The sequence below is a fragment of the Periplaneta americana genome, chromosome 10 (assembly GCF_040183065.1).
Source record: "Periplaneta americana isolate PAMFEO1 chromosome 10, P.americana_PAMFEO1_priV1, whole genome shotgun sequence".
Lineage (NCBI taxonomy): Eukaryota > Metazoa > Arthropoda > Insecta > Blattodea > Blattidae > Periplaneta > Periplaneta americana.
The window spans coordinates 144,466,607-144,491,341 of NC_091126.1; the positions used below are offsets into that span (position 1 = coordinate 144,466,607).

A 24,735-nucleotide genomic window follows, 5' to 3' on the forward strand; every position below is an offset into this window, starting at 1 on the left:
TATTTGCAAAGAGTCATGCAATTAGTCTCTCAAGAGGTAAAAACAATCAACTGATTTCAATATATATACAGGTACTTCATCGAAACGCAAGGAGGGGCCTGAGAACCTTTGGAACGTAGATTAAATTCATATATCCGTTATTCATAATCCAAGAAGAGTGGTTGTTATGAAAAGTGCAAGTGAATTGTGTTATCTCATCACAAACTGAACTAAAATTGGATGTGTCATACTGCTGAAAAAGCAATATCACTTGTGATGGATGATATGGTGAAAAGAGCCCCTCCTGAGATGTTTGATGCTGCACAAACGGGGAAATTTTATTGAGTGTTCTATTTCTCATACAAAGCCTTCTAAAAGGTTCTGTTAATATTTGATAGCCATGAGAGTCACAAAAATTAAAGCCTTCAATATTGCTGAAGAAAGCACCATACTGATGGAAAATTAAGGAAGAGTAACAATAATTTAAAAGGTGAAATAATAATAATAATAATAATAATAATTTCACCATGAAAAGAAAAGTTTAATGACAAAGCAAAAATGTAAGACTACACATACACGTTAGTCACAAAAATGACCACATCTTATGTCTGGTGTGTTTCACCAGAGGACACCTCTGAATATTACTTGTGTAACATTTTAGAAAATACAGAAAATACATAATGTGGTCAATTTATTGCAAAAGTACGAGGTATACACTGTGTCTACAAATTATTGGACGATTATTTAATACTATATTTTCACTAATAATTATTAGTGAAAATAGGGATATTTCAAGTTTCGTGCTGCCATCTGAGTTTCATTTGTTATTTAACGGGAGACGTTTATACTGTATAGTAGTGGCAAAAAAAAAACGAACCGACCCTGTAGCTGATATAAAAGAATCCTGTGCTATGTATTATGTCAAACTGTGGTGATTTCAATATGGATAGTGAAACCAGAGGTATGTACTGATATTTAATGTAAAAATACGCAGTTATCTTTGCCGAATAGAGGTAGAATGTAATATTGATGCCAGGTGAAAATAAAACTCTCAAAGTTTTTTCGTCTGTAAGTTTGAGGCACTGAAGGAAACAAAAGACGGTAAGAATCGAAAAAATGTAATAAATTTCATAGTTACAATTAATTATACAGATGGATGTGTTTTGTGACTAGCAAAATTTGAATCTGTGACTCTGAAATCAGCTAAAAGGGTCGGTCCGGTTTTTTTGCCACTACTGTACATCATTTTTGGGGAAAATGACTGTCCTACCAACATACCTTAGCTTGTGAGCGCTCAAATATACGCGATTTAAAGAGGTATGCATACCTTTGACTACTATACATTTAATAACATTCAAAATTTAGTTTCTACATATCCTGAATTATGTTTTTGCTGGAATTTGGCATGTCTTTAGACCATACTTCTAGACTAATAAACAATTTTTAGAATCCAAAAATCTTGTATTACTAAGGGCAATTATATTTTTTAATTGGGGCTGCAATTAGTGTAGGGGAAGTTGGTTTCTCTGATATCTTGTAAAATTTGTAATAATTTTATTGCTTTCGTCTCTGTTTTATTCATAAAGTTTGTGTTACGAAATCGTGCCTCTATCAATTAATTATAAATAATACATATTTTTGTGATTTTTTTCCATGAACTGTAAAATTGTGTACAAATTTTCATAAATTTATCTAAAAATCGTGGAAGTTATCAGGGAAATGGATTTGGAAAATTTAAGTTAAAGGAAATGACAGAAAAACTTACCGATGAGCGATAGTGAGAAGTTATGCTCATATTTAAATGGCCAAATCAATTAACACAGTCTCACTATGAGATTTAGGTCATAGCTCGAAAAGTATTACAGATATTAATTTTTTCATCATATTATCGAGGAGAGTCAATTCAAGAAAAAGAAAAGAATCACTTTTTTACTTCCGAAAATGCATGTGCACCTTTATCAGTGCTGCCGAAGTTCGCCGCGTATTCTAACAGCAATTTAGACATTCTGGTCCTCCCTTGTCGTCAATCCGAAGGTGGTACGAACAATTTCGCAACAGAGGGTGCAATTGTTATCAAGGGAAAGACGCGCGTGGAGGCGAAGTGAGACGTCGGTAGCGAGCGTCAAAATTTCATGCGAAGTCCTAAAGATCAATGCGGAGAGCCAGTCGACAACAGACAACTCCTGCACATGGACACACCGTTCACCGGATCTCACAGTGTGTTTGTGTCTTTTTCCTGTGGAGTTCCGTCAAGGATAATATTTACGTCCCTCTACTTCCAATAACGATGTCGAAATTGAGAAGGCGCATTAACACCGCCATAAGGAACGTCACACAAGACATGCTTCAGAAGGTTTGGCGAGAATGAGATAACAGCCTGGACCTCTGGCGTATCACACGTGAGGCATCTATGGAATGCATTTAAGGCCAAACTTCACATGGTAATAGGCCTATGTATTTCTGAACAATATTTGTGCCCAATATATGTTTAAATATGGGATTACAAAATCCAGTAATCCAATAATTTGTGGATACAGTTCATATTAATATACGTGTATTAAAATTTATTATATGTAAATCAACTACAGAAATTTAACTGAAGTGGTCTAGGATATAACTGTAAATTCTATTTCAAAGTGCACTTTTTATATTTTACTTTTGATTTACCGAATAATTCGAAATTGTAAATTCTGTCTCAGAGGTTACCAAAAATGAAAATAAAAATTAATGCAGTGCAGTACTTTAAAGGAGGAATATTAATTTATCCTCGAATAAAACGTTAGTGTGACGACACTTTATATTGTAATCTATATTAAAAATTAATTCCAAATTTATAGTGTTCTATTTGTTATTCTCTAGAGCAAATGGGAGGTGAGTAGCGTCCCATATAAGAACTACAGAGTAGACGAAACGAAACGTCACCGCGACTCAAGGAAATCAGAGAACCTGATCTTTTCTCGGATTTTATGGCTGTGTTTACCATTGTAATACAGCCCACTTCTGCTCCTAGGCTGTGGAACAACGCATTTTTGCTTTCAATACTTTCACAAAAATAGTCTTCATGGAGAAAGTGTTGCCGAAAATTTCGTCGTGAATTTCCCAATCTTCTTATATCGTATATGGCTAGAATATAATAATAATAATAATAATAATAATAATAATAATAATAATAATAATAATAATTTATACTGGCAGAGTTAAGGCCATAGGGTCTTTTCTTACACACTACCAGCTCACAAAGTATACAAGCAGTGAAAATTTAACAAAAATTTAAAGAACAGAATATTACAATAATAATAATAATAATAATAATAATAATAATAATAATAATACTAACATAAAAAATCGACACTAAACAACAAGAAAATAATACCATAATAGAAAAAAGAAAGTAAAATACATTGGAATATAATAAAAAGCAACTCATTTAGTACAAACAGTTAATATAGAAAACGTAAGGAAAATATAACAAAATGGAATGTAATAAATTAATAATAATAATAAATAAGAAAAGAAATACGAAAATTAAATAAAATCCACAATAAAAGGTGTGATAATAAATTCATCTGGTGATCAAGAGAACAAAAAAGGGGAAAGGAAGGAAAAGAAATATATATATTTTTACAAAACTATTGCAGAGAAAAGAGTTTATAATTGAAAGAAATCTGAATTTAAAAAGTGCAATTTTAGTTTATTTTTTAAACTAGACAATGTCCGACAGTCTCTGACATATACAAGCTCATAAAAAATTTTAACGAGAAGGACTCGATTCAAAATAAGAAGTCTCTAGTACATAAACGGGTCTTAGCAGAGAAAAGAACAGACAAAATATGTTTTCGATTATAGCAAAGCTCTCGAGCTCACCAATTCGTAGGAACGACAGATGGCACAAATAAATATGGAAGTACCAACATTGTTGCGCTTTGTTAACGAAGAAGTGAAGCTCAGAAAATATTTCTAGGGATATGATGACTTTAGTGATGAGTTGATGCTCAAACTGAAAATTCATTAGACACAGTACTTGAATAATTTGACAATTTTAATTTGGAGGAGTTGATTTTCTGGGGTTATGGGTTACTTACACCATTTTTTTACAGTTTCATGAAGGGCACGCCATACCACGTAGCGATAACTATGTAGGAAAAGTCATGTTATAATTGAATCAGGAATTTGCAAAAGGGACCAAGTCCATATTTTTTACAAATTTAGTTTATATCCGTTTCTGGCTCTCCATACACTCTTACTGGATTACTTCTCATGGAACCAAGTCCTATAAAATGTACACATTTAAATTGTGTATCAACATGTTTGGACTGTCATACATCCAGATCCATACGAAAAGTTTTTTGTTGTTTTCTTAAAATGTACTTTTTCGGACTTGGTCCCTTTTGCAAATTCCTGGTTCAATTTTAATTTTAGATTAGTACAATGTATATTGCTATGCTTTCTTCACCATAATCGAACTTTCTAGAAGCTAACATATGTAGGCAGCTGAAAGACTGTTATGGTGGACAAGGAAAAATCGTGAGATACGTCACAAGAGAGACACGTAAGGAATGAATAGTGATATCTGTCTCAACCCGATAACATTAACTGCTTCGTCCATAATTGTTAGTTGTATTTCCAACCTGATGAAGAATGACAATCGAGGAAGAAGCGCGGATTTGACTACGTGTTCATTGACGTTAATATTGTACAGTATTTACTCGCTTATTATACTCCCTAGCATATAAGAAACCCCTCTACTTTAAGAACTGAAGGGTACACGGGAATAACGATCAAGGTCCATTTTAGAAAGTTTCGAGAAAAACGAATTTTAAAGTTTAAGCACTTAATACTTTGTTATGTGTGTATTTAATAGAAATTGACGTAGTGGAATGTCAAGAACGATGATTTCTTATTACTAGCTAGACCACATGATAGTACTTCCTTTCCACTAGAAGATAGCATTATTAACTCAATTTCGATTTTTGATGGACCTTGATCGTTTTTCCCGTGTACCCTTCAACTATATATAAGGCAAACTCGGCTAATTTCGCAGTATTAAGGTTTTCTCTCTATAGTTATACCCAAAAATACTTGAAAAAAGTTTCTTCATGCAGCAGTTAATCACTAGACATAATTCGACCCTCCCAAATGCTAACATTGTAACTCAATTTTTTTTATGGTTTTTAGTTATGCTAGTTAATATGGTCTTAAATTGTTTCTTTTTCTTCCAGTACTATCATTGTAGCTCTAAACCTTTCCAATCGTATGTAAAATCTTATTGTTACTATCTGTATACACTGATTGACACGGTCATTTTGAAACTTAATTTGCTTCTCCTGAGAAACGGAAGAAGTGAGTTACAATGTTAGTACTTGTGAGGGTCGAATTGTATTGATTGGTATAAAAATTTTATTTTTTAAGTGTATCTCAACAGGAAAATAGCTCCATCTAAAACATGAGATCATATGTGTGTGTTTCAGGAATTCGTGTAACTTCGCAGTACTGCTCGGGCAATTTCGCAGTACTTTTCAAGAATACTCTTTTTAGCTCAAAACATGTTTTAATGTAATCTAAACATCAGGACATGTTTACACACATGAACTGAACTACATTAACAAAATAGGCAATAAATATAAAACTGGGCTTGAATTATTAGGGGAGAGTTGGGTAGTATCGGACATCGGGTAATATCGGTCAGTGCGTTCCTTTCATATACCAACAGATTGTAGTACCTCAATGACATGGTTACGTTTCTGTATGCGACATCACAGAAACGTAACCATGTCATTCAGGTACTATCATCTGGTGGAAGATGAAAGAAACTCACTGTCCGATATTACCCGATGTCCGATACTACCCAACTCTCTCCTAACATTAATAACAGGAAAGGCTTGCATATTAATTGTAACTTAATACATTTATCTAACACGTATCTGCATTAAACATTATCCCAAATATAGAAAAAAACATTATGAGAACTAATTAGGCCTAATCCGAATCCGCTTCCGCTGGCAAGACAATTGTCGTTTCTCCTTTCTCTATCATTGTTTGAAGGTAGACAGACTTTGCTCCTTTTGGGGACAAAATTTTGTTAGGTTTCGTAACAAATGAAAACCCTATTTCATCTAAATTTCAAATGAGATTAGGCTTGGTACTTAGTTCTGCTTTCTCATACACACTTCCTAGCACATAATAAAAATCGCTCAAATTCGAGCGAGTTGAGGCTGCTGTTCTATTTTAGGACAGATTTTCTGGCTGGCGCATACTTAACCCATAGCGCTTCTTAAAGGAAGTTCGAATCTGCGTGCCACTCGAACTGCTCTGCCGTCAACTAGAGGAAACTAGTTAAGAAATTGAGTACCGGCAAAAGCATATTACGAACAAACTAAATTAGATAAAACAACAAGCAAGGGTTCAAATTAATCATAAGAATGTGGAGAATTCATTAATCATAGTGTGGCACTGACAGTTCTGAATATCGTGACGATATAATGTCCAGAAACACAACACTGCAAATTTATTCTCTCTCAGCCATCACACACATACTAAAGCAGATAGTTGTACAACTTTTGCCAGAATGCGTTGCAATAGGATCTTCCTGCATGAAACATCTCCGACAGGTTCTGGCATTTATCTATATTTTTGTAAGCTCAAACGAAAACGGACAACTCCACAACTAATTAATATATGATATGCTGCAAAATTAGACGTACTGCGAAATTAGCCGAGTTTGCCTTATTAAACCCCTCCGACATACGTACAATACAAGGCTATAGGTTCTGAATTCCTGTCTAAGCATTTTACACAGTAGTGTACATTATCAATCACAAATACTCATGAAAAGATTGCAAGATAAAAACCCACTTCTGTAGCCGTCCTCTGTTCCGTTGTCCGTTACTTCTCCAATTATATACGCGCTGACAAACAGGAAGAGCATCACTCTTCGTCTGTTTATTCTCAAACTGCCTACCGTACTCTCTGTCCCGTTAGTTCTCCCAATGACGCTGCACAGACAGACTGTTGGTTTCGGTTATCGCATACCATACTTCCGAAGTCAGTTTCAGAGAAAGAAATCAGTGACAGGTGCGAATGTAAAAATGAGCAACAAGCGAGCGAGTTATTCTGTGTCATTTAAATTGAATGTGATTGATTTCGCGGAGAAAATATATTGGAATTTTTAAACTAATTTCTGTATTTAGACATATTGTTACCTAACTTTAAAAACCTTATTTCCTTATTGCCTTTTTACATATACACATATAAGATCCACCATATTTTTTGCGTCTAACAGAAGAACTGAAGTTGCGACTTTTAGGATGACCACCGGCCATGACTGTCTCGCACACCATCTCAACAAACTTAAAATTCTACCACTACCACTATGCGTCCTGTGCAGCAACAACAAGAAAATGGATAAGGAACATACACAAGTCTGCATTACAGTGTCCTCAGAAGGCAATATTGTTAGAAAATACTGGAAGGCTCGATTGCTAACTACTTCATTTCTAAATCCAGTACATTGGACACCAACCAACCAAACAACCATTTTTTTTTTCGTTAAGATGGCCTCATAGCCTTAACTACACCAGAATAAATAATAATAATAATAATAATAATAATAATAACAATAATAACAGCAACAGTAGTAGTAGTAGTACTAATAATAATAATAATAATAATAACAAAACAGGAAAAACTGAGTCGCCCACACCTGTGGAGTAGCGGTTAGCGCGTCTGGCCGCGAAACCAGATGGCCCGGGTTCGAATCCCGGTTGGGACAAGTTACCTGGTTGAGGATTTTTTTCCGGGGTTTTCCCTCAACCAAATATGAGCAAATCCTGGGTAACTATCGGTGTTAGTCCACCATTGTGGCTGAGGGGTTAGCGAGTCTAACTCCGAACCCAACAGTTCCGGGTTCGATTCCCGGACAGGACGAGTTGCCTGGGTGAAGTCTTTCGAGTTTTGTCCCTCAATCCTATGGATGAATAACAGGTAACTTTATCAGTCGATTGGAACCCCACTCATCTACGCCACTTCCTTTCCTCCCCCATCATCCCGTTTCTGGTTTTTCAGATCACTCTACAGACGGCCTCCCGAAGCTGCTGACTCTCGACCGGCCTCCGTGGAATGTAGTTAAGCGACGTTGGATGCCTTCTGCAATGGCACCCGTGGCGGACCTACTCGGGGGAGGAGTTTCGCCTCGGACCGACAGGGGGGCCTTGGGGGAAGTTGCAGAAGCAGGAATGGTATATGGATTCTGTCGGCTGTAGGGACCGGTCGTTAAGGGAATCATGTGGTTAGGGCGTTGTGCGTAAGTGATCTGTGGCACGCAACTCATTCCATAACGAGGGTTAGCGCAATAGATCTTAATAGGTCGCAGTGCTGGGCCATCCGTGTCTCCTTCAGTTAAATTCCATTCCAAATATCGGTGCTGGACCTCGAGCTCAGTAACCTGAGATATTGATGCAGCGTCGTAAAATAACCTACAAAAAGAACTGAGTCTAATATGCGAGTAAATACGGTATGTAGTTGGAAACAAATTCCCTTTCGAAGATACTTAGTACGGACATCCTGGTCTTGAGATATTGTGCTTACTAGAATTTCACCGAGAAGCATTAAGTCACTTTCAAAAGAGTAAATATTTCAATTTAAACAAAAATAGGTGTAGAGTTGACATACGGTGCCTTAAGAGATATGTTGGAAATTATGAACACAGCAGACTTTACATGTCATTGTACATTTGAAATGATAATTATAATTAACTAATGCATTATATTAGGTTGATGTATAAGTTAGTGGCCCTTTTTTGTTCGTCATTACAACACTGCGTTGTTAGAATATTGTTTATCGTGCGTCATTTCTAATTTGTTATTTTGAATGTTGTGCTTGTAAATACGCTGTGAATTTTACGGATCTGAAGAAAGTTTGTAGGAATTTTTGGGCTAAAAGAGATGAGTGTCGAGTAGGGAAAAAGAGAAAAATTCCAACATATTTTTCTGTTTGAGTTTAATAGAGGAGCAAAGGCAGCGGAGGCGGCTCGAAACGTTTGTGCCGTTTATGAAGACAATGCCCTCAGAGAAAGCACTGCAAGAAAATGGTTCTCTCATTTCAACACACAACATTCCGCATAAAAGTTAGTGTTTAACCACAGAAGATGATTCCACATCTCCCATATTCTCCCGACCTTGCTGTCTCAGATTTTCACCTTTCCATTTTCTATCCAACAATATTCAAGGGAACTCCTTTAATAACGAAGATGCTTTGCAGATTTGGCTTGATGATTACCTTAACTGCATACCAGCAAATTTCTTCAGACACGGAGTCAAAATACTACCCTAGCGTTGGTAAAGATTCATAGATAATGTAGAAAAATATATTACTGATTAATTTTGTCTTTCTTTTTATCTCAAATAAAAACTTTTGTCACAGCAAAAAACGCTACGAACGATTGCATCAACCCAATATATTAACTCAAAAAGTTCAATTTTTTTACAGGTAATCCCATATTTTATAAATGTTCACTTTAGATGTACAACGCTACAATACTGGACGGAGGAGGCCAAAGAATTCAGAACTTTGAGAACAAGATGGTGGTGATAAGTAGAGTCGCTTATATATGTACTATGAGCTATAGTGATTTTTGTACTTGCAGAGTTCACTTCAGATGCCCCCAAAACCAACTGTGAAAGGCGTGGGCTATGTTATAGAATATTACTGGGATTCCAGTCAAGATGAAAAGAAGTCATCCGCACGACCCTTCAGCTTCCCAAAATTTCCAAACTCTTTCAAGAAGCCATTTAGTTTCGATTGGTTTAACTTCTAGATTGTAGACAATGTACTGGTCATCGAGTATCGTTTGAAATATATGAATCATAATTCACTGGTTTTTTATTGCATTATCACCCCATACCATTCCTGTAAGTGATGAAATAAATTGAGGGGCTGGGTGCAAGAGGGGAATTTTAGAGGATGTGCCCTTTTTGAGTAAAACGCTTTATTGTGTTCTCTGATCCGTTATGCAAATGATCACCAAATTGTAGTTCAATACTGTGATCATAGAGGTCAGGAGTACCCAAAATGTAAAGTCATGCATCGGTAACATCATTACGGTTTGAATTTTCAACATCAATTTTCTCAAAATTTGCATTAGAGAGACTTGTCTTTCTTGCACCCAACCCCTCAATTGCATTTTTTAACATAACTGGTTTTATTCATTCTTCAAATAATGGTGCAATATAAGAAATGTTATTCTAAAAGGAACTGAGAAGAAATTACCACGAATTCATTTTGTTGGCTGTAAATTCCTCGGGATACGTCATAGTTTTTGAACTAAAACCGCTATAGGCCTACATTCATGTTTCAATCTTGTAGCAATTTAATTTAATTTACTAACAACTGGCTTAGCTATAATAATAATAATAATAATAATAATAATAATAATAATAATAATAATAATGATAATTAGGGCTGGGTTTTTATGACCTAGAAATCTCCAAAATGTGCACTATAAAATATGCAGAAATATGCAATATAACATAAAAAATATGAATTTACAATATTAATTATTATAATTAGATAATAATTTATTTCATTTGTTAAATAAATTAGTAAATCAGTTTATGACTATGAACTATTCATTTAAGAATAAAATGCACATGGGAAGCAAGCTAAAGTATGGAATTTGATATTGTAGTATGCTTTTTATTAAAACTATCAGTAGTTGGCGTATGATATGATTTTTTCGCAGCTTTTTTTAGTTCAGTTTATGAGTCCTGAGTTGCAATGTATAATGAATACCTTGTGCAAATTTTCAAATAAAAAGATGTCCTATTGTCAGCCAACAAAGCCTTGTACTTCGAAAAACTTCTTTCTACTTCAGCTGACACAAGAGGAGCATATTTAAAATGGACAATATCATTTGAATCTAATTCTGAGCCATTAAAAGAAAAATTTTCACCCGACAAAATCATTGAAATGGAACACAATTTATGATACACTTTGTTTTTTCTAACACCTTTTCCATTTTCTTTGACACTTTTTGCTACATTTTAATACAACCAACATCAAAGTTATTCACAGTTTTTTCACTAGTTCTTTCTGCTTCACTAGTGACACTTCTGATTTCTACAAACAGTTATAGCAGCAGGAAGAAACCCAAAATTGGATTTGATATATGAAAGTTGGCCTGAAGTGTTGGAATTAGACATTAATTCTTGAGCTAATCTAATTGAAGCGGCTTCCCTGCTGTCAAAGGAACCAATGATGTTTTTCACAACCTTGAAGTTCTGGCAGTAATAGTTGTAGACATCAAATTCAGGACCCCCATTTTGTCAAAATGGGAGAAGGCGGGATGGAAATGTCTGGAGCTACCAACTTAAATGATGCAACACGTGGAGGGGCGTTCAAGAAGATCTTTTTGACACATCCAATTAATTTATCAACCTCACTGAATTGACTACGAATCTCTTCTACAACTTTGTTTAAGGCGTGAGCCAAACAAGTCACATGCACCATTTTACTGCAGTGCGCCAGGGAAGTCTCTCCGCACTAGAGACAGCGGAGTGAATGTGCTAGCAACTGCAGTTATGTTGGTATAGCTGGAACTTAAAGCTAGGGAAAAAACGTAAACTATGCACTCACCACAATCATAACAGATGCTGGAAGTGTTTTCCTCGTTCTTGAAGGTATAGTTGGACTCTTTTATACTTATTCGCAAACACTTTCACTAATATTTCTTGCGTAATCGACTGCACATAATTAATTAAAATTCGCCTTAAGTTCATTGATTCTTTTAGGATTATTACCATATAGGCCTACCACAGATTTTGCCGCACCCCAAAGGAAATAATCCGGTGATATTAAATCGGGAGACCGTAGTAGCCAGAGTCATTTAGTGATTATTTTTCGCCAAAGAACTCTATTAAAAGTCCAAGCGAATGGTTTGACGTAGGCTTATGTGCCGTAACATTGTCCTGTTGGAAAAAACAACTATCAATTTCATTTTCATTCAGTCTAGCAATAAGTGGATAAATAATCTGAGAACAGTAAACATCCGATTTCACAGGAGTCTCAAAGAAGATCGGTCCTATTATTCGTGCTCTTGATATGGCAACCCACACTCCGATGCAACGTTATCTCTCTTACTGCAAAGGGATTTTCTGAAGACCAAACCTGTGAATGTTCAGAATTTACATAGCCGGATAAGTTAACCATGCTTCGTTCGTAAAGAAAGTTTCATTTAAAACGTCAAGTCCATGCCGATTTATAAATCTCTGAAACCATTCAAAATATCTCACGCACTTTTAATTCATGAGTCACTGTAATTTTATAGTGGTACAATTGCAATTCGCTTCTTACAGAATTAATTGCTGTCCACTTAGAGATTCCGGCTTCTTGTGCTAATTTGGGCGTTGATTTTTGTAAGACTCTGCAACATTATATCCGAGATTCCATCAAGTTTTTCTATCGTTAAAATTGTAGGCCTGTCACTTCTTCGTGTATCGAGAACTGACCCGGTTCCACGGAATTTATTGATCAAATCACGTACAGTATCGCGATTTTGACACGTGGAATTAGGAAAAGGCATACGAAATTTCTGTTTCACTTTTTTCGTAAACTTATCGCCTTCGCGAAAAACGTATTCCACCAAAAACGCTCTTTCTTCAGTAGAAAGCATTGTCACCAGTAGACCTAGTCTTTAGCCACAACTCACTCACAATTTAGACTGCAGTACACTCCATCTGTCCTCAACTGATACCGTTAGCTAAACAACCTCCACTCAAGGATGTGGTAATGACCCGGCCCGGCTGATGCTACCAACATAATTGGAGTTGCGAGCGCATACACTCCGCTTCTTCAGTGCGGAGAGACTTCCCTGACGCACTCTATATAATGCTTTGAGTGAATCTGCACCACATAAGGCACAGCATCCGTTTCAAAGAGCAGTTTATTGTCATGCTGAACGTCTTCGGGCCATATGGCACACATAGACCTGTCGAACAGTTTACTAATGGTGAAAAAATTGGCTTTTTCTAAATGTTCACAGTTTATTAGAAAATTGTCACTCGGACCATCTTCTACCAAAGTTCCCATAATAAAATTTGCAACGTATCTTCCCATAGAGTAAGTGGTTTCATCAATTAACACCCACATTTTTTTTATTTGCAACCCGTTGTCTGATCTGTTGCATAGTTTTTTCGTAGCTTCGGGTGTGTAGTCCTTTCTTATCGTGGAAGAAAAGGAAAGAGATTTGCCTGTGTGTTTTTCTAAGAATTCACGACGTTTTGGATGATCCCCTAAGGGAATGTCGGCACTAAGGAAGGCTGTACAAAGTTCCTCACAGAATGTGAATAAGATTAGCAGGATTCCCCTAGGAGCATTTGCTGTAGTGTTTTTCCATTTTCAATTCGTTGTACACCACGTTTGTGTTTTTCTGTTTTCACACGCTGCTCTCCGAGATTACTACGTCGCTCAGTTTACAATACAGTATATTCCCATCACTCGAAAACACTTTCTCACCATATCGAGACACTAATTGTTTTAATTTTACTTGAATACTTTGCTTCGCTTTTGGCATTTTTCCTAAACTATACCACAAACACTTCTCACTTCAACAAGGTTCAATTTCATTGAGACTCTTGTCGGCCTTATCTGCAGTCCGGTACCCAGATTATAAAGACAGGCTCCAGTAGCTACCTGTTTGCCGCGAAACAATAGGCTTACACAAATATTTGTTCACTGGTACGTAAGGGTGAAGTCCATATTGTGAATTTAAACAAAATAGGGGAAGAAGATACATTTTACAGGAAAAAAATTCGATAAGTAATTCTGAGAAATTTAAAATCTCAAATGAACATGGACTCTGCAGTTTACGTAATCTACGTTGAACACACTGATGACTTTCTCAAAAGTGTCCATGTCTAAGTCATAGTATAAATTTCTGAGTTAGCAAGACCCCCTCTAAACAGCACCAAGGGCAGTCACCATAGCGAAGAAAACAGATATGATATCACTTTTACGTTTCATTCCACACATGGCTCATAATCACTTCAAAAACTTACGGAATAAACAGTCACACGGTCTATGGTCTACAAAAATGACGTGCTTTCGGATAACGATGTGTCCTCTATGTCGATGAATGATGAGCTGATTTGTGGAATAACAAACTCGTTCATTTTCTTGCAAAGAAATAATAAAATTCTGTTATTCATACAATTTGCTTACTTGATTCACCTTCATGATAAAAAATATTCGAAGCTGAAGTGGTTCAAGTCCATTTTTTTCTCTCAAAATGTGATTGACCGTTAACCAACACCATAGCAGCTGAACACATATTTCCTATATTTAAATTGGTCTCTCTAAAGAAATGTTGAGCAATAAAATTGCTGCTAGTCAAATTAGACAATTCACTAGATCAAGTTAAATTTAAGCCAAATTATCTCAAAACTAGATCTCATGGACTTGATCCACTTTAGAACTGAGCGTCTCATATGTGGGCCTATCTATACACTAATATTTAACACGAACATTACGGAGATTATCCGGCGTTCTTGCGTTATACATGGTATTTCAGAGGTGGTGTTACAAACTTTCAGGGATGATGGCGAAAGGCACATGTATCAATTTGAGATCAAGAACCCTGGTCCGGAAATGACCAAGTCGAAAGTTACAAACAAAAATAATTGTGTGGAAATGAAATAATTTTATCCCTCTGTACACCTTATTTATGTGTATTTATCTGTACATCTTACACATACTGTATTCATCTGACGTTGTTTACGTTGTCTACTTACAGTATTCCATTCAGTGTGCTGCCTGAGTGATGGGGAACTACACTAAAGCAATGTAGATAGCGTAATGTGTAACGGACATGGTCGGTCCTGATATGCACGTCTGTAGACAGCAGTGTATGTGTGCAAGTTGCAGTGTCCAGTCGATCAATCCTAGTGAAATGGAGGAGTACACGAGAGCGGAATAAGCAAACCTGATTTTCGAATACGGACGAGGCAATGAGAACAGTAGACAAGCTCACAGATTGTATCGGGCCAAGTACTTAGGAGACATCCGGCCCATACCATCTTTCCACGACTGTTCCAAAGGTTAAGGAAAGGAGTGCACGTGGTGCCAAATTACAATTCCATTTCCACACAACTATTTTTGCTTATAACTTTCGACTCATTCATTTCTGGACCATGGTTCCTTATCTCAAATTGATACTTGTGCCCTTCCCCATCATCCCTGAAAGTTTGTAACACCACCTTGGAAACACCCTGTATAATCAATAGGCTAATACGCTAATATATCAGAATGTAAAGGTTCCAAGTAGTATAATTAAAGAAAATAAATATTTTAGATATTATCCAGATTTATAGATTCTGGAGGATAAATCACACTAACAAATTTCACTAGAAAAATTGTATCGCTAGGGTATGATTTTTATGCACAAAATCTTAAATATGCATAATAAAATATAAACATGTAAAAACACGCTAAATTAAATTTGTGTATGATTTACTGTATTGCTAAAAAAAATGTAAATGATTATATGTCAGGTAGGTATATAGTATGTTTCTCGACATTAAGGTTTAGCCTACTTTTTGTGATTGCAAAACACAGCCAACATCTTTTCAAGGTTCTTTGTTGTCGTACTTCGTCTGTTATCTACAAGGATATTTTTCAATGCTGAAAATAATCTCTCAACATCATGTGAAGTTACTGGACAAAATTTTAATGCACAAATTGTGAGTTTATGAGATCCAGGTTCAAGTAAGCCACACTTTCTTGGCACAGGACCTTCTTTTACTTAGAGCACAGTGCTGTAATAAGTTTTTTATAGACCATCACTAGTTTAATTTTGACAGCCTCACCATTGAGCCCTGTGTGTGTTTTGTTGGAGATTCTACTTCTTTCAATAATTTTGCAATAGGCATCACGAATGAACATACTTATACTTTTTTTTTAAGATGAGACATGAGAAGAGCGTTGCGATCGGAAAAACAACTGAATGTCACAGCGTGGTAGGCCTGTTGCTATGGTAACAACGATTGAGTTGCCAAAGTTACACTTCCCACGTGGCGAGTGCTTAATAGCTCTCTTGTCGACATTTATTGTGCATACAATGTTAGCATTAGCACGTTTCGTGTTTGATTCTCTGTCGATTTTTGTATTGCTTTCTTACCTTCGCGTCAATTGTCAATGAATGTTTTAACGTCAGCCATCTTAACGACAATTGCTAGCTTCCATCAGCTGGCAGCGTGGTAGTCCATATTGGCAACATGGCACTGTAATTCCAAACTCGGCCGCTTAACTGTCATGTCCCATCTTTCAAGAAAACAAGTATAGACGAATCGCATACAAAATACGATAGAATCACGCAATTCACACTCAGACTGCTGGATCGCTAACTGAAAATAAGTGAAACAGAGAAAAGACGGATAATGAGAGCTAAAAGTGTCAGGTATGTATAGGAAATGCTTCTTGTTGTGCAGTAATTCAATGGAACAAAAGCAGTGAGTGGTTGTTTTGGTTTTTCCACATCTCTTATTGCAAGTTATCTTGAACCTTACATCCCCAAAGTCTGTCTTTCGAACTGCTCGATACGGCATATACTCATCAACGTAACGGCACGGCAAGGATGCCCCTCCCTCGGGTAACGTGACTCTTTTCAGAAAACGTTGGTTCTTTCACTTTACGGCTCTTTACTGTAAAAGAACTTGGTTCAATACAGACCATCATCTCACGACACTCCGGTTTTGAGAGAACATGGTTTCGTAGCAGGTTTTAATTAACCTGTAATGAGTAAGTATTTAAATATAATCGTGTGTACACTCCTCCTCTCTCATTCGGGCTGGGGACCGGCAATGGCGGAGTTATTACAGCTATTGTATTTCTATGCATTATATAGGCCTACATGACTTACACCTACAGCTGATATGTACATATTCTTATAACAATATTTTACAGGCTTATTATTTGAATTTACATTAATTTACAATTGTACACAATGCATATCGCTATCATTGCTGCCATCATCGTCATCGTCTTCATCGCTTGGTCCAAAATTAATTATTGTTTTTCGTCAATGGCATCATCCATTCGGAATTATCTTCTTAATCGTAGGTACTACTTTCTGAACAAGATAGAATTCTTCGATTGTATCCCGAATGACATGTTGATCGAACGCCAACGTATACGTCCATCTACATATGTGCACGCCTTGCGAACACTTAAAACCATCTCTTATAAGTAAGTCCTGTCCTCTATTGCTGCACCTTTGGACTACCTCCATGACAACCTTCACTAGTCACTAGCATAGACAAATAAATAGTCTCCCTCACAATGTTTATGTCTTCCCACTCAATGTGCCTACTACTAAACAAAACGTGCCACCTGGGTATCGTGCACTAGTAGATTTCGTGCACTACCAACTTAAGAAAAATGAAAAATCTTACCCAAAACTGTCGTTGGCGCAAACCCATTATCCTTAAATATGACCGTACTTTTCAATTGCAAATAAGCAATAAATCTGGCGCAAACGCATTGCACCCTAAGTTACTGTTAATCAGTAATTGTACAAGTGTGCAACGAGTGTACCAAACAATGAATATTCATTTTTATTTAAAATTTATCACCAGTTTCTACAATGAAGGGAATGAGGTAAGTCGTTTTTGTAAATGTGTGTTATAATCTATTTGTTTTAGTCACCTAAATATACGATGCAATATTTTGATTCAAGCATAGCAGTGCTCAGTCAGGATTGTCAGATGTCCTGATTTGGCGGGATATGTCCCGATTTTCATATAAAAATCCCGCGTTCCACTTCGATTCGAGTTGGCATTTTTGTGCTGATAATGCTTCAGTGAATTTGGAACGAACACTGCTTTGAAGAAACGTAATAAAAATGAAGTTGCTATTGGTTGCCCATAACATTCGGCCAATAATTGTCAGACATGGTTGTAATACTTTTAAATATGAAATAAAATATAATGAGTTTAGTCGATCAACTAACAAGAAAAATGTCAATTTGAAAAAGTTTTTTCATTAGCTTGATATGCAATGGACTGAACTAATTCGTCATATGCCCACAAGTGGCTATCTTTGGTTCCAGAAATTCATAGGCTGCTTAGGAAATTTGGAGCTGTAAACTATTATTTTCTGTCACGAGAATAAATCTAAATTACTCCAGGCATTTTTTTAAGATAAACTTGCTCAGTGCTACGTAGAATTTCTTGTAAATGTTGGGAGTATTACTTCAGCAAGCAAATTGTATATCTCAGTACAATAAGTGGGTTATGAACCAAAAGGCAACTTTTCAGGAGAGCAAAAACAAAGTTTCTATTCACTTTACATTATGGAACAGCATATTACATGAACTTCAGTTTCTAATACTAAAAATGGGGTTTTGAGAGAACCAATGACAGATTCTGATTCTACGAGGCGGGAACAGTAAGAAAGTTTGAAAATCCGAAAATGCCACAATTGGTCGATAACCCACTTATTGTTCTGAGGTCTTCAATTTAAAACTGCCTAATTCTAGAACTATTTGATATATTACCTTATTTGAGAAACAGCCTTGTGAATCGTAGAAATGTGCAGTTTTATGGGTCTACTGTTGCTGTGCCAGATCTTGTGATGTTCTGCTGTTAACAGTTCAAGGAGAAAGCAAATTCTAGAATGGTTTTATTAAAATGACAATTTTAATAACAATATTAGTTTTCTAACTTCATATAAAAGAATAGTTTCTCTTTTTCTTTGTTCAATCATGACATATCAATTCTGTCCACACTCATATCACTATCAAAGATTGAACGTATTAGGTATGCTGGAAAAGAATGTCTCTCTTTGGTGAATGTAAAATCTGGCAACACTATGCTCAGTAGAATTCCCTCTACTATCCTGAGTTGATGTAAAGAACACGACTTGTATAATAGGCGACGTGATTAACTTTATAGGTTCGGTGTCCAGAGTTCCATCCCTAGTTATTATTAGACGGCGGAAAAAAAGTCAAATAAAAGACACGTTTACGGTTTACAAGTACTGTACGCATAGACTATGGCATGAGGTGTGCACGCATCCCAAGTAAGTACAACACGGTACCGTCCGCAGAGAGCACCATGCGAACACCGAAAACAACTGCCACTCTACGTTCTGTCAGTCCTCGTCCGTACATGAACAGAGAACATTGAGATACGTAAACATATTCTTCATTTGTATTCAGTGAAGTGATCAGAATACCGAAGACAGATGTTAAAAAAATGGAGTGTATTCTTTAACACAAGAATATGGTGTCCACATTTTTAGTAGTGATACCGTTAAGTGTCGATTATGTATGTGTGCATTAAAAAAGATAACAAAACAATCGATAGAACATCACTGTAATACACAGAAACGCATGAAAAATGTTGCTCTTATGTTAGAAGAAATTAAGGGTCCAAGTTCAAATTCCGCCTCAAATATGAAATATGACATTAGCCAGGATTTGTGTCGAATGATGATAAGTTGCAATATTCCATTCAAAACGTTGAACAATCCTCACTTTAAAGAGTTTATAGAAAAGTACACAAAATATGCCATTATAATAGTTATATCAACGTGCAACCAATATTCAGTGGTTATTCTGTGTGTCAATTTACATTTCCCCCGGCCTATACCTGCACGCGCCTCTAGTGTACCTACTGTGCTTACGTAAACAAAAACCGTCTGACGGGACAAATTAGTCACGTTGTAGTTACCTTCACATCCGAACGACTTTTTTCCGCTATGTAGTTATTATTAATAAAGGGGTCTTTGTTAGCAGTGTTTAAATTTACGCGGATTTCTGAACTCACTATTAGTTTGTTCGATATGCCAGGTAAAAACACTTCCGTAATTGGAGCTGCCAGTACCAAATTTTAGGAAAATAAATGTAAGATACTGGGAACACCAAACACCAAACATCAAGAAAATATAAGTTGGTTGAAAGGCAATCTATTCAGATCTCTTGTACGCAGCGCTCGCAGTAACAAATGTTCGGTTGATTAGATCAGCTATGGGGACTATCAGCAAAGTAGGGAGGGAACGTTTCCTACTCACCCCACATTCGTTTGATTGGCAGGCGAGGGGTAACGCAGTTGTTTTGCTAAGTCAAGTGCAGTGGTGGATTCGACGCACTTTCGCATTAGTAATTTCTTCGCTGTTATTTCTTGTTTCAAAATCTTTACAGTCTTTTGTTTATATGAAGTACATGTGTCATACAATAATTGTTACAGCCACCTACTGTCATTACGCAAATTATATATTCTTCAATTGTATAACAACTCCTTTATCATGAATGAAAAATTCTTGAACTGCCTTGTGATCTACATAATAAATTGTTTCTTTTTAAAACAATAAAGAAAAAACAAAGCACCATTGTCATTTAACTGTACAATATATTAAAAAAATGTAATAATCAACATAATAAACTGTTTCTTTTTAAAACCAATAAAGAAAGTAACTAAGCTCCATTGTCATTTAACATGAAAACATATTAAACACAATATAATGATCAACATAATCAATTGTTTCTTTGTAAAAACACTAAAGAAAGTAATTAAGCTCCATTGTCATTTAACTTTAAAACATATTAAACAAAATATACGAGATATGAATGAAACGAAATACTACTGTAGGCCTATACTGCTAGTTTTCACTTTTTTGTGTTGATGTCCCTCGGAGTTTTCTGTTATTAACTAAAAAGGATATACTGTATTTGTCTCTAAAGTACAACAACTCAACCTTAATACTGAAACTAAATGCATGTCTGTGATCCTAGACCTGGAGATACTTTTGGTCATATTCATTTTGGAAAATAATCTGCTCACAACAGTAAGTTGAGCCAACCATAGATACAATACGCATTGCAAATGTGCGCAGATTAGGGAATTGCTTCTCTGGTAGGTAGTTACTGGCCTGCTCGTTTGCAGCTCTATAGTGGCTCTGTTGCTTGGGTAACATCAAATACAAATGGATTATTGAACAGACACATCTCCTTGTCCATTGCAGTTACTTCCGAAAACCTTTCTTGGAAAGAGAACGCATCAAGTAGGCCTAATATGCACTCAGAATTTTAAATAAGTAAGTTCAGTTCCAGATGATTAATAAAATAATAAGTAAACCCCGAAAATACCATAAACATATTTTGTTTTATATATTTTCACAAATATTACGAAAATAACTTTTAAACTTGTAAATAAATACTTGTAAGATCACCGAAGTCCGCTTTACGCTTCCGATGAAAGTGGCGTTTAATACTGAAGCGTTTTATATGCGCAATTTTAAATTCATATATTAAGCAGCAGACTTTTTTCTTTTTGTTAGTAACAAAAAATTCCTTCTGCCACTCTTCCTGAAACTGCCGTCCCGAGATCGAAACCATACCCGCCACTGAATGAATCATGTCGTTACGAAGCACCAGGCGGAGAGATGGTCGGTGGAGTGAGGTAAGGCTGCTTTGAGTGCAGTGGCCCTTCGGAGCCATTTTTCCCCATGCTTGGATTAGATGATTCTGGTGCAGCATAATGAACTTAAACACCTGGTCAGCTTGAGGTAGTGAGATTCCATGTTAGGCTTACCTGACAGCAGCTGTTCATGTTTAGAAACCATAACTTTCCTCTTGTTACAAATTTTTGCTTTTTGCACGTTTCGCATGTTGATAAAAAGAGGTTTTTATCATATCAGTGGTGATATTAGCATTTCCTTGAGGTTTCCAGTTTCAGCCTATGTCCTACAACTATACCTAGAGCTTCTACCAAAAGCTTAAGGACATCTCTTCAAAAGGGATGTTTCACTTTTGTCCTTATACTGAAGTCAAAACTCTTGTTGTTTATACAGAAACCAAATTTATGTGAAAAATGAAGTTTCTTTTACTATAGACCCAATCACACTATCTTTAAAACTGTGAATTATATAACAACTTTCGTGCTTTGAAAACTTATTGAAAAATTACACTTTATGTAGGAAAAAAATTAAATTACACCAGAATGGATCTATTTAGATCAACGAATTTAGGAATATTAGGGCAAGTAATTTTTCCACATTACAATAATCTGCTACTTCACGTTCATACTTACTGAATTTCGATCCATTTTCAGTTTTTTAAGAAATAAATATAACCTTTCAATACTTATAGTAAACTCCATAGCTGATTACTAAAAATGGAGGGAATAAGCCGATTTACCAACGTTACCGGTACAAACTACCAATGTTATTATGTAAGTGGCAGTTGCGGTCCAAGGTCAATTATCTACGAATTTCAAACTCAAGAGAACTTTAGAAAAAGACATTTTTTCTAAAAAAAAAAAAAAGAAAAGAAAAAATCTGGATTTCAATGCGTGAACAAAGTGTCACAATTTTTTAAAACAGAAAGTAATAATTGTACAGGAAGCCTATCAGATATGTCTAACTCTGTCCCAAAATCAATTGATGTAAGTACATTCATCTCGGAGTAATTATATTTCATTTATGAAAAATTTATTTATTTTAAACACATTTTCGTAACAGAAAAATTGTTGCATATTCTACAGTTTGGACGATAGAGAAATTGGGTTTGCAGTATAATACTTCATTTTTCACAGTAATTTGTTCCCTGTATAAATATTAGGTTGTTTCACATAAGTATAACGACAGGAGTGAAACATTTTGAAAGGGTGTCCTAAAAGGGTAGAAACTGTATGCGCGCTTTATAAAACATCGAATATTCCCTCGGCTGGTAAATTACATATAGGATAAGGTTGCCTAATTCCGTGACTATTTAATAAAATCTATAGTTATGCCAAAATTGTAATAACAATTTTCAAATAACACCTAAATGACGTTATTTGGACCCTTAGCTACAGTTTTTGCAACATTCAGAGTCAACAGTTTTACAAGTTTGGTATATAATATATGATTCTTCATTGTTATACAGTGGCTCCTAAATCCGTGACAGGGATCCAAATTCCGTGATAGTGGTTTCCTAATTCCGTGAATGATACCCTAATTCCGTGATAAAAAAATAATCCTCATTAACTGCTCAGAAAACAAACCTGTATTTGGAAAAACACATTAAAGTCATGGTGTATTGTTTCAATATGGATTAAGCAAGAAATTACAACATAGATAAAGGGCCTAAGTGACAAATTTCATAGAAAATACTTGTGTAACCACAGGAATACATATTACATAATAGTAATAATAATAATAATAATAATAATAATAATAATAATAATAATAATAATAATAATAATAATTTATTTTAGCTGGCAGAGTTATATATACATATGCATGAACTTACAAAGTGCATGAACTTACTTAATATATTATTAACAAAATAAACTGAAAGTTAAATCCTATACAAAATAATAATAATAATAATAATAATAATAATAATAATAATAATAAGAAGAAGAAGAATAAGAAGAAATGCGCACAATGTGCAACATTAAATTCAATACAAAATTAATTTTGAATAAATTGACTTATAACACACTTATTTCTCATTATTTATATTCCTAACGACAGCAGTATTTAAGTTACATATATGCCCTACTATTTTATTATAATTATGACTGATGTTTTCTATAACTTATTTCTATTATTATTTTCACGAACTATTTTCTTTCATAGACATTAATTTTCACAAATTAGCGTTGGCATCACTGGTCGACTGAACCAGGAAGGATAAATATGAAAATGAATCCAAAAATGGGAAAGTTCTTGTAGCATTGTTATTGTTTCATAATGTTTAAATAATCATACACATTGATTCAGCTGGCTATAATCTACAGTAATATATAATTTTTATAATGCTATATTAATTCTTACTTCAAATATAAAATGTTTCTTCAGGAGCGGTCACAAGAGAAAGAAAAACTTACTGGTCAACCACTTTTCACTGAACAAAAGCTTCTGCAGCCGATTTCTTCTATTCAAAAGGCGGGTAGTCAATAGAATTGAAAAAGAAACACATCTCCTGGCATCTGTTAGGTATTTCAGAAACTTAAAAAGTCAGAGACCACGACTCCATGACAGTCAATTGAAATTTTATCACGGGATTAGGGGTATAACGGAATTAGGCACCTTTACCCTACTTTAGAGTTTCGTCTGTGGGAATTAACTTCTTCTCTCCATCGATTTCAAACACATCAAACTTTTTCATTCTTTGGTAATGAAAATTTCTCTTTTTACTACAAATTTAATTTCTCTCACCTCCGCTATTATATGCATCTCTTGTTATTACAGTACTTACTTATTCTTTTTTCTTTTCGAAACTTCCCGAGGAAACACATCCCAACTTCTTCTTGATACAAAGTCTCACATTGAATGTCGTCACTCACTGCGAATGGACGTTATAAATTCACTTTGCTGTATATCTATACTACTTAGCGAGCATACTTATCAGTTAGCGGCCACTAAATAATCAGCAACGACTGCAAACGTAAAACGGTCGCGCAGTCAGGGCTAAACTTTCTGAAACCGTTACAATGGGAAATTACTAACAGCAGTCAATTAGTTCCAGATAAAATATATTATTCAAATGTAGAATTTTCTGGAGAGCTTCATAAGAGAGAAAAGAAAAAAATTAATTCCACTGTTAAAAGGAGCTCGAAGCAAAGGATTTAGAGCAAACTTAATTAAAGACAAAATCAAGATCAATGGAAAGATAATCAGCTCAGATATTTGAATAATTATAACATTGAGGACATACTTAGTAGCTACAACAAAAACAATAATAAACAAAGTAATACAAATAGTAATAGAGCTGCATATCCA

General features: G+C 35.4%; 1 protein-coding gene across 1 annotated transcript in view; it reads right to left on the reverse strand.

Annotated features, from left to right (window-relative positions):
- Hsdl2 (Hydroxysteroid dehydrogenase like 2) overlaps nucleotides 1-24,266 on the reverse strand; it is a 99,118-nt gene extending 74,852 nt beyond the window's left edge. The window contains exons 1-2 of the mRNA XM_069838178.1: nucleotides 24,212-24,266; nucleotides 18,521-18,605 (exon numbers count right to left, since the gene is read on the reverse strand). Of these exons, the coding sequence (XP_069694279.1) occupies nucleotides 18,521-18,605; nucleotides 24,212-24,251 (125 nt within the window). The 5' untranslated portion in view covers nucleotides 24,252-24,266. The remainder of the gene's footprint in view (nucleotides 1-18,520; nucleotides 18,606-24,211) is intronic.
- Between the last annotated feature and the right edge of the window lie 469 nt (nucleotides 24,267-24,735).